The sequence below is a fragment of the Aptenodytes forsteri genome, unplaced genomic scaffold, assembly GCF_000699145.1.
Source record: "Aptenodytes forsteri isolate BGI_AS27 unplaced genomic scaffold, ASM69914v1 Scaffold270, whole genome shotgun sequence".
NCBI lineage: Eukaryota > Metazoa > Chordata > Aves > Sphenisciformes > Spheniscidae > Aptenodytes > Aptenodytes forsteri.
The window spans coordinates 2,165,111-2,176,954 of NW_008794631.1; the positions used below are offsets into that span (position 1 = coordinate 2,165,111).

General features: G+C 37.9%; 1 protein-coding gene across 1 annotated transcript in view; it reads right to left on the reverse strand.

The window, feature by feature from the left end:
• AVL9 (AVL9 cell migration associated) overlaps window positions 1-11,844 on the reverse strand; it is a 29,953-nt gene extending 18,109 nt beyond the window's left edge. Inside the window, exons 1-8 of the mRNA XM_019470532.1 lie at window positions 11,776-11,844; window positions 8,574-8,694; window positions 6,193-6,278; window positions 4,338-4,409; window positions 3,487-3,576; window positions 3,046-3,112; window positions 2,331-2,371; window positions 1,170-1,208 (exon numbers count right to left, since the gene is read on the reverse strand). Of these exons, the coding sequence (XP_019326077.1) occupies window positions 1,170-1,208; window positions 2,331-2,371; window positions 3,046-3,112; window positions 3,487-3,576; window positions 4,338-4,409; window positions 6,193-6,278; window positions 8,574-8,694; window positions 11,776-11,844 (585 nt within the window). The remainder of the gene's footprint in view (window positions 1-1,169; window positions 1,209-2,330; window positions 2,372-3,045; window positions 3,113-3,486; window positions 3,577-4,337; window positions 4,410-6,192; window positions 6,279-8,573; window positions 8,695-11,775) is intronic.

Sequence of the window (11,844 nt, forward strand, 5' to 3'; positions counted from 1 at the left end):
CTACATGTGTACTCCTACTATGTCATAATCATATTTTCTCAAGTATACTTTTTGTATAGCCTTTAATATAGCAGCCTTTAGCATATGGCTCTTTAATACAGAAACTGCATTCATTCTCAAGAATAAATACTTAGAACTGTCAAGGTATATCTAACTTACAGAATTAAGTGACAAGTGCAAAAAAGCTTTGGAGAAGCTGCTACTTCTATTTTTAAAAGCCGTATTTACTGCCTCATAAAAGACAGCTAGGCCTTGGATATAGACTTTAAAAATCACAAAACCACAACTGTTTCAGTATCTTCTAGATTAAGTCTTACTGACTTTCCAGTTGCAGCTAACAGGAAATTCTAATGTTCCTTCTCAGCACTCTGAAGAAGCTGGGTTTTAACACAGCAGCTTCACTGAAGAAAAAGTGACATTTGGGAAACTGAAATAAAACTTTAAACAAAAATTTTAAAAAGGCAAAACAAAAAAAAAATCCCTGCATAATAACTGCAAGTTCTTGTTCCAGGGTATTAATATATAGACAGAAGAAAACAAATGTATCTACTATTTCACATCTGCTTGTATATTTTGCATATTCCACTTAAATTGCTGAGAGAGCATTGCTTCTGAGGCAGTAAGATAGCCCAAAGAAAACACTGAGCCTAGAATTCAACAGTTTTTACCAATTTATAATCTGAGTTCAGCCTGACCTAACAGATATGGCTCTTTACATTGTCTCCTGCAGGTGTCAATGCAATTCAGGTCGGAAGGACACTTGTAGCACTTGTTTCCTTTGGTATGCCAATTTTAAGCCTGAACCAGAAGTTCTACTTACTGAATCCCTGTAAAGCTGTATGCTCCCTTTTATTTACATTATGTGTATCCTTTCCTATCTTTTAGAATACGTTAAGTTTCTCCACTCACATTTAATCACGTTTTACTTACTCTGGCCGGGACAGCTATTAATAAGGCGGAGTGTGGACAGAACAGAAGTGGAGGCAAATTTATATGTCAACGCACAGTAGCTACTTTTAGCATAACTTCCCAATTTAAATATGGATGCAAAGTATACTTTTACTTTACTTTGTTTTTCACTAGTATATTCTACATAACTTCACATGAAAAAAAATTAACAATAATTGCATTTCTATTTCAATTACCTGCCTCAGCCTACAAAACATTACCTTTTTTTCTAGAAGAATCAATTTACCAAGGATCAAGACCTGAAAAAACACAAAAAGGAAAAACATGGTGAGTGAACCAGTGCCGTTTATCAAAAATACTGTGCAAGCATAATCTCTTATTCAAGATTTCATGTTAATCACTGCATAACTGTCAAATGATCAAATACATTTGACCAGTGAAAACCAGTGTTCCAATACCCTTCCTCCACCTGAGCACTCATTTTAAAATAGTATTTGAGATGCACAAAGACAAACCTGCACAAACAAGAATTGTGTAATTTGAATCACACAAAGCTTATCAGAAAGAACATGTTGTGTAATTCCAGAATTTTAAAAAACAGTAAACTGCATAAACATAAAAGAGTTCCTCCACAGAAAGACAGAAAAGAATTCAGCAAAATACCAGGAATAGCATTCACCTCACCTAATTTTAGGCATCTACAGATGAGGCATCTAGATCAGAAGTGGCTGTCCAGACTCTCTACGCTCAAAGAAAAACACAGATGCTTCTGGGGCATGACTGGCAGACATCTGAAGTTAAACGAAACTGAGTTCTACCCCAAAAAAATCTACTGAGCAGGGGCAAATTCACCATGAAATCCAGATTCTCGAATTTGTTTCCTTGATGCCTCTCAGTTAATAAAAGATTCTAAATGCTATTTGCACCTTAGCTATAGGATACACACTCAATTTCAATAGTCATTAGGAAAAAGGAGAGGTGCAAGTCCCCTCAGGTTCTATGATGGCAGAAGCTGCAAAAATTACAAGATAGAGGGAAAAATGCTCCAAGCTGTGTCTGCACAGACTTTAGCAATATTCTTCTATCACATTCATCTGACAAGAAGCAAGAAATAGAAACAAGACCATAACTGAGATACCACTTGCACTTTGGGAAAGGAATAAAGAAACGTCACACAAACCTAGAAATCTCCAGGGAATCCAGCAGACAGACAAAATTTCTCAGTCTGGAACTTACTTTCCCTGAGGTTATGTAGGTGGAAGGGGAAGGGAAATCAGGACACTAACCAGAAGTACTTAGGAAACAGTCGTCTTACTCCTAGCTCAGGTATGTCTAGACATGTTTATTTTTCAGTTCCTCACAAAGCATTTTACTACACAAAATAAGTGCTGTACTTTATATATCTAGCAGAGAACACGTACCTTGTGTCTAAAGTGAAGAACAAGATCCCGAGGAGACAGACCTGAGATACCAAAAAGAGCAATTATTACAGTTTAATAGCTAGTAGAGATACTAACTTACTTCTTGTCACCGTTTTTGAGGGGGAGGGGTACACCCATTATACATTCTATGTGAATCTGGTTATTTCAATAGCAGAACTCATATCAAATTCTTTCTTTTGAGCAGGAGCAAGAGTTAAATCTACAACGGAGACAATAATAACGTGAATAGTCATGCTCTGAGTTACTCCGGTTGGCTGCCACACAGCATTATGGAAACACCGAAGTAAATACTACACTGCGCATTCAGAAAACACAAGGAAGAGTCAAAATCAAATGGGAGATATCCCAAATAACAGGTAGATGAAAGCTTGAGCACCCCACACCATCAAATAGTTCCATCTAAAAATTAAGAAGGTACTGTTTCCCAAAAGCAGCCAAGCAGTTGCTTGTCAGACTGTTAGGTCAAGAGGTAACATAGCTTTCAACCTACAACTAACTCCTATTATGAAAGCAACACTACATTTATTTGACATTTATTTAAATCCATTAATAAAGAAATGCATAACAGAATACTGTGCAGGCACACAGACCTCTGGTGCTTAATCTGTTAATGCGCATAAACAAATTAGCTCAGGAAGGGAATGTGTTGATTAGCATAACATTATCTCTGCTGCTTGTACAAAAAGTCACTTACCAAGATAAACTTGTGACCCTTCTAGCAAAGTACTGCCCAAAGAACTATTCATATGATCATAAAGTTCCTGTAAAAGTTAGAACAAAGGCAAAAAGAACCCAGAAGCCATTAATGGCACATGGTCACACAAAATTCAGAATAAATAAAATTCACTTATTCAAGGATTTCAATGTCTAATTCCAGAAAGAAAGTAAAATTTTACTAATGGGGTCAATGGAGATACAGGCTGACAATCACGCTCATTCTTGTATTTCATTACAAATCAGAAAGTTGACCCTCTGTCAGATTAGGGTAGTTCATTTAGTTTATGTTAAGTTATTACAAGAGCTGAATAACTGAATGACCTATGCAAATGGAATATTTGAGCACTAATTAAAAACACTAAAGTCCGTAGCCATACACTGAAAGCTTTGTTCTGTGTGGCTATTACTTAAAAGTTACCTTTAGAATTGAAATTTGTGAGAAGTCTTTTTCTTCGAAATACGCATGTGTAATGAGTTGCAGCTTTGCCTGAAGTAACCCATACAAAGGCTTGGAAGAAAAACAAACACAAAAGCAAGTGAAGAAAACTTATTTAGTCACTCGGTTTGAACTTTAATCTTCTCCCATTCTTATCTTGCAATATAGACACATTACACAGAGTTCGTGGAGGGGCAGTCCTTAGTTGCTAACTCGCAGCACCTTTCTCCTGTGCTCATTTTAAATGATGGTAATTCTATTTTCTTTCCGTTTGCACATACCATACCATCACTGAACATCTTTCTGGAGAAGTTGTCTTTCCTGCTTTAACACTGCTCCAGTAATAGTTCTTTCTTCAGCTTTAAGCACAGAAAGAATATCTGTTCCCTGGCTGGTGACCAGTAGCTTTTGCTAAATAAATAGAAATACAAATGTTCCTTCAAAAGAAGAGTATTCTGTATGTTTGACCATCTTAAAACTTCTTTCACAGTTGTCAATAGTCACTCTCTCCAGTTATTATAATGGCCAAACCCCTCAATCCTACTACATAAAATAAAGTTAGTAGCACTTAAGAATAATCAGAAGTGCAAATAGATATCCTGGTCCCTGACAAGAGGCAGACACTTTCACAATTACTCTTACAAGGAGATACCAATTCAAGGAAGCTCACGCAAATGCCATAGCCTTCCGATTCAATTTTACTTCGGTATTTTGTTACCCTCTGCAATGATTTAAGGAGAGATGTTTGAAGCCAAAGTTCCAAATAAGAATATGGACAACAAATCATTTTTAGTATGTTATTTGAAAGCGTTTTGGGAGTTAAACATTCTTACCAGCTGACTGAGAACACAGACACTTTTCTGTACTGTTTCTCGGGTGATGTCTGCTTGCCGTACTTTTAATGCCTAAGAAATAGAAGTATTACAGTATTTTTACCCACACACAATTTCAAAAAGAATTCTTTCACGGGTCTAGTTGCCACATACCACCCCTCTATTTAAACAAAATCCTAAAACTGACTGCCTTTGATGGTGGAATATCCAAACCATGCAACAGTATGCCCTTACCTAGTAAAAATGGTCATAACACTGATATGTCAGAGTTGTGTTCTCATCTCACTGTGCATAGCAAAGATCCAAATACAGCTGTGATGATAGGCAGAGGACTGTTTAAAAGACACTAGCATGAGAAAAAGGCAATAGCCCTGGAAAAGGCAATGGGATTTTAACTCAGGGTAATGCAACAGAAGAGAAGCCACAACACACCACTTGTTATTCTCTAACATTATCTGTGAAAATGGCCCAGGCTGAAAAGTCTTTGCCTGGAAATTCTTTTCTTTATACTCGAGGATCTTCTTTGAGCCACCCATAAAATAAAGGAGGTATCATCTGCACAATCAACTACATTCTCAGCCAGACCAAATGGTCCCAGCACTTAACAACAGACCTAGAAAGGGTGGGGGCAGAAATACAGCCAAGTGATCCACTTAATTGTAAAAAACAGCAAGTGTGCGGACTGCAGCCCACATATCAAAAAGGACAGATGGAAAGAGTGCTAGAGCTGTCATATGAAACACATTGGTTTATGTTCTACTTGTTCCAAAAGAGTTCATTTTAAACATCTATTTATCTTCTTAACTGGTTACTAAACAGCATAAACTGGAATCAAGAGCACAATAAAGCCAAGTTATTGCATAATTAAAAAAAGCAAGACTAAATCACAGAATACAGTGAAGACTGGCTGCAAAGATAATGAGTGAACTAAACTCAACATGGATTTAGTTCAAAAGAAGTGGAATTAAAATCTGCATGTGTAAAATTTCTCCTATACCATAAACAGGAACTTGAAATATAATCAAGGTATGATTAACACTAAAACAGAGTACATAATTTACATCTTCTGAATACAAGATTTATTTAAAACTCAAACCCACATGGCACTCCAGATTCTTGGCACTTCACTGGAAAAGGGAGTAATTTTTAAAGAAATTTGTAATAACTTCTCAATTGTAAGTGCACAGATCATACTACCGTTACTACTTTTGAAAATATGGGCAGATTCTAGTAAATCAAGTACCTACTCTCCTCAGTGTGATCAGGTACACACTGTAGCTCTCATCAATTTTTCAGCTTTACTGCCAGAAGTTCAGTATTGGTAAGCAGCTGTGACAATGAATGAATCGGTAAGCAGCTTCCCACAATGAATGGGAAGATTCTGGTCTACTCTGCAAGTGTACTTTTGGCAAAGGAGGTAAGCAAAGAGAAACATCCCTACACTTGCACAGTCAGATCCCAGGAAACACTCTAAAATTCTTCATGGTCACACACTGGAGAAATTTAAACTTTTTCCACCCAAGAGGCCTACTTCCTGGAAACACGACTTGGCCGCCTGACAAACTGTCAGCTTCATTTTGCTACTTGGTGCTGATGCCTGGATTAGCTCTCAAGAACCAAAACATATTTTTCAATTGCCTTGAACATTTGAAAAGATCACAATATGCCTGCTGACATAAGGAAAAGAAATAGTTCTCAAGTTCTGCAGCTACCTACTGTGCACATTTTCATAGATATTTAATGTAAGCCAATCATCCGGTTTGACTGTTGGTGTATTACAAGCCACTGAATTTTAGGGTCGTCAATGCATCAAGCCTGTTATTTCATTAATATAATTCACAACTTGGAAAGTTACCTTTGCTTCAATCTGCCTATAGCAAGAGACGCCATATACTGTGGTTTGATCCCCACATCTCGGCGGCAAATGGAAAAACACGGTATCTATGAAAAAGAAAGACTTTCATAAGTCACTAACAAGAGTTCAGTATTTTTGTTTTCAGCACTACTTATTTGTAAAAGGTTTACTGCTGAAAATACTAGCACACTTATTTCCTGAGACTTTAAAAAAAAAAAAAGAAAGAAAAAGTCATCTATAAAGCTATGCCTGCACCCAAATTAGTTTCCAAATTGCTAGATGCTTTGTGGAAGAATCTCCAGCTGTGCTAATATGGATATTCTGACAACAGCCTCATGTTTAGCCTGACCAAGCTCCTATAAGCCCACTGACAGGTTCTCAGAAGCAGCTACTGACAGCAGAGAAGCACCACTGAAACCTACAGGCACGCTGCTTTCCCAATTCAGTACAGAGGAGCAAAGACTATGAGGCAAGGTATACAGTTGGAGTGCGATACCATTAAGATGGTAAATGCAATGAAGATAGGGGGAAAAAAAACCCACCAAGGAGGACATATATGGTTGAAAGATTAGAGTAGGTGCTACCACTGCCAAGGTAGATACCCATGCAGCAGCACCACTATGCTAACAAAAAGGATTTGTGAATCCTAGTCTCGCACAAAATAATTACTGTCTCTGTGCAAGTGTGACATGAAAGAAAAAAATCTCTATAAAACATGACAAGAAAGACAAGCTTTTATGGCTTGAAATAGATACACACATACATATACACACGCGCTTGCTAATACTGCAAAAAAGTTGCTAAATCCTAAGTGAGGATAGGACATCATGGCTGTTTGCCTTTCAAAACATGAGTGAAATCTGTTTTGAAACCAACTATTAATTTTTTGTTTGCTTCATAGTAACAAAATGAACAGAAGAGACAATCCCACATGCATTAAGTCCAACAGAAAGAGGGACTGTTTATAACAAAGCTTATTCCCTTGAACAAGTTTAATTATATTATGGAGATCACCTAGGCTTTTAGAAAGCCTTTAAGAGTATTTCCTGTACCAAGTCATCCTCTTTGCAAAAATGCAACTATCAGTGGGAATTAGTTTAAAACTCAAAAATAGATATCTAATAAAGTTACAGTAAATGTAACATAACTATTATCTGAAACATTTGCCTGTTTCAAGTTCATGTGTATTCTTGCCTACAAAATACAAGGATATATATCAAGTTTTGTTGCCCAAGTCTTCCCTCCCCCCCCCCCAAAAAAAAAATACACATTGATAACCTTTCAGTGCAGCATGCAGCATTTTACACATTGATAACCTTTCAGTGCAGCAATGAAAATGCTCAAAGTTGAGCATTAACTGGGATGGTACTGAGCCAACAGAGAACAGGCAAGTGCAGCTACATATGATTTTCTTGGCTTTAAATGCAGCCTACTGCTCGTTAGGTATTTAACAATGCAGAAATTGAACAAAAATCATGACCCAGAGCAGAGTCAGCGAGACTCTTATTGCTGCTAGGAAGGGAATTATTTTGATATGACTCCCTTTGCTTCCAAAATGAGGTCTCTGGAAGCTGAAGAATTAGGAAACTAAGTGCATCAAGTTAAAAAAAAAAAGATCTTATTAAAAGTAGTATTAACAGGTTTCTGTGATTTTGCTGTTTTGAGTGACTTCCTTGTTCACTGCTGTGCAGAAAAAAGATGAAACAACTGAACATGCATATAAATGTCATGGCGATGAACTGAACTGTTGTCAAATAAACAAAAAAATAAATGCAATACTACATGAAAAAAAGAAAAAACCCAAACAACCCTGCAGTGAACTTGCTGGTAACTATGTGGCAAAGGAAACATTCTACCTTCATTCTGCTGACAAATACACTAAAGCTCCTGTTCCTGCCCTTTACATTTGCTGGTTTTCAAAACATGTCATTCTATAGACATTTAATGACTTGTAGGTCATTCTAAGAATCTCTAAATTAGTGGAGGAAAATAAAAATAAAATCATGACTACATACATTACAAAGCTGAATTTTAGAATTTCATTTTTCCCTTACCTCAAAACTGGATTAGGTTTTACTCAAGAGTTTATTCCCCCTTCAAAGAACTTCTGAGAAAACCGGTAGCCTTGTTTTGCGCTAGGACTACACACAAGTGATACGTAACCCTTAAGCTTTTATTGACATGTAGAAGGTACACCTTTATTATCTACTTTCACTTGAAACTCTGACGCAACATACCATTGCCAATGTATTTTGCAGCTTAAACAAAAAGTACAGGAAGTCTGACAGTGAAAAGAGTTGTTCATCCACTGTTCAGATATCAGGATTATTCTTTTGGTTGCAGAAGTAGTAGTACATACAACTTCCTCTCTCGTTTCTTACCTTCCTGATAGTTGTGAGCGCCATCCGGTAAGGCGAGAAATGGCAAGTATTTCCATTCCTCTGGTAAACTGTGGCTGTCATGTCCTTCTCCAGGCTTTAGGGGAGGATAGGAAAATTCAACCTAAGCAAACAAACAAAAATAGAGGGGAGGCAAAGAGAGAATACATTACTGTTACCAAACAAGCAAGCCTCTGATTCAGCCTAGCACCTTTTTTTTAGCAATGGTACGAAACAAAGTTTTTCTTCCTACTAGCATTCCTTGTCTCTTCCTCCAAAGCACTCACAGACTGACTCACGTGTGGTCTAGCTGGCAGGCCCCGGGCAGATTTGGCTTCTACAGTGCTTCCATCCAGCCTAGTACCTTCTCCTCAAGAGAAATATGAAACAGATGTTCAAGCAGAAAACATCACCCAGCAGCTGAATACCTTCTCCTCTGTATGCACATAGCCAGCAGCACATTGCTGCACCTGCGTCAGCAGGGGTCATTGCTGGGGCACACACATCCTGAAATCAGATTTGGCTTCTCAGCCCCTCAAGTGCTCATGACTAGGTAACACTCTAACACATGCAAGCCTCTGTTTTACCCTACCAGATGTTGAATAATCTCAGAAACTATACTAACAGCAAAATACTGCTTTTAAATATTTTTATACCCTTGACTGCAGTGAGTGCTACACATTGGCCTTAAGTACCTCCTTTTCCTTTCCCTGAGAAATCCTGCCTTTCAATTTCACCTTTCATTTATTTGCCATTTACCTCTTTTTCCCAGCAACAGGGACAACCTTTCTATTCCTCACGCTACACTACATGTCTACCACAGATCCTCATAATCAGCATCTTCACAGTACTATCCTTTTATCTTCTTTTCCTATGGAGACCCCTCTGGGTTTTCAACCACTTTCACCAACTCTTTTTTCTAAAGTTACTGAACAAAATCTAACCACAAATTTATCAGTAAAATAAACTGTTTAAAGATACTGCAACTTCTCTTGAAGGGCATTTAGCAATAAACTAGTGAGCCGTAAAATGTAGACATAAAAAAAAAGCATGACAAAGCAAGCACACAGAAAATCTTAATATTTGATGGATAATAAAATAAAAACACTGTAAAGGATGAGAGTACTGAAGAAGAAATGGGAAATAAATCAAGAAAAGTTAAATTCTTCACCTTAACACACGGTGTCACTCTTTCTACAACTGTTGCCAACTTGGAAAAAAAGCACAAAGGACAAGAAAACGCCACAAGAAATTAGCCTTGCTACTTGCTGTATCAATTTCAAGTTTTCTTATTCCTCGTATTATAAAAAGAAATCTTGAAAATATCCACAAAAAAAAAAAAAGGTCTGGTGAAAGACCAAAGTCCTGAGCTAAAGGTAAGTAACCCACAAAGAATAATCATGCAAGGGGATGGGGAAAAAAAAAAAAAAAAAAAGACATGCAATACAAAAAGGATTAATTTTGACAGGGGAAGGAGGAGGGAATCCAGACCCTGACTTGTAGTTAGTTATCAAGAATCCATAGAGCCTTTTAAATAAAATATGCCATTAAGCAAAACAGAAGAGCATCTGACTTCTAAAGGAGAGACAAACACTGGAATTAGCATCCTTACAAGGAGCAGAGAAACTGCCTGCCATTTAGTACACACGTAAATCCTGAGAATTCCCTGCTATCCTTTTCAAATCACAGATTATAAGAAAATTAAAACGTTAGAAGCTTCATGTAAATATCTGCAATACAAAAGAGGATTATATCATACAGTTTGACGCTGTCCAGATTCAAACTGGCTGGCTGAAAACACCGCTTACAGAATTATTACTGGATTCTTTCAGGAGGAGTAACCTTAGCAATAAATAAAGCACAGTTCCTAAGCTTTAAAACATAGATAGTCAAGGAGCATCTACGCTAACATCCTGAATCAGGTATTTTATTTCACTGGATGGCCAACTGAGCGGGAGTCGGATTCACCCTCTGCAGGAGCTTCTTTCCATCTGTCCTGGTTTCAGCAGGGACAGAGTTAATTTCCTTCCTAGTAGCTGGTACAGTGCTGTGTTTTGGATTTAGAATGAGAACAATGTTGGTAACACACCGATGTTTTAGTTGTTGCTAGGTAATGCTTACACTAGCCAAGGACTTTTCAGCTTCCCATGCTCTACCGACTGAGAAGGCTGGAGGTGCACCAGAAGCTGGGAGGGGGCACAGCCAAACTGGCCAAAGGGACATTCCATACCATGTGACGTCATGCTCAGTGTATGAACTGGGGGAAAGCTGGCCGGGGGGGCCGCTGCTTGGGGACTGGCTGGGCATCGGTCAGCGGGTGGTAAGCAATTGCACTGTGCATCACTTGCTTTATGTACTATTATTATTAGTTATTGTTATTTCAATTATTAAACTGTTTTTACCTCAACCCACGAGTTTCTCTCACTTCTACTCTTCCAATTCTCTCCACCATCCCACTGGGGGGGGGGGAAGGACCGGGCGAGCAGCTGCGTGGTACTCAGTTGCTGACTGAGGTTAAACCACAACACCATTGAATACAGAGGAAGCCATGGTCCCTTAGATTTCAGTGAATACCTTCAAAGCATCATTCCTGACAGGGAAATACTGTAAGTAAGGCTCTAAGACATCATTGCTTGCAAGCACTTACAGAATTACAATTGCATTTTGCATTCCAACCAAAATAATGAATTAGAAGACGTATTTAAAGGAAAGAAGGGTAGGACAATTCAAGCTATATGAAAAGCATGTATTCACTAAGGAATACTCCTTTTTAAAGTCCAGAATAAAGCTGAGAGATCTGGCTCCTGTGTTCTTTTGACAGCGTGAAATTTGCTGAAGAACTACTTTGTTCTAGCTCACAATATGCTATCAACACCTCAGCTGCTATCAGATACTCCCAGCAACAGGGATTTCTGCAGGCTCTGACTGTTCCAAATTCAACAAACTGAACAGGCATTAGTGACACTGATGATAATCTTGTTTTCTATTAGTCTGCTTCTTTCAAAAATATGTGTTCTAATACAGAGATTTCTGTATGGATGTGTGTGTATAAGTGAGAGAAGATCACAAAACTCAGATAAGCAGAATTAAGATTGCTTAAGTGGCCCTAAATAATCTATTTTACAGATATACTTTATGATAGACCTGATTTACATTATGACATACTATTCCTCCCCCTCCCCAAGAGGATCCATGTAGGAAGTACCCTGGTTTCTAAGGAGGAATCACATTTGTGCAGTTTAATAGATTGCCGCTTGTGGAAGTACCGCCTCAT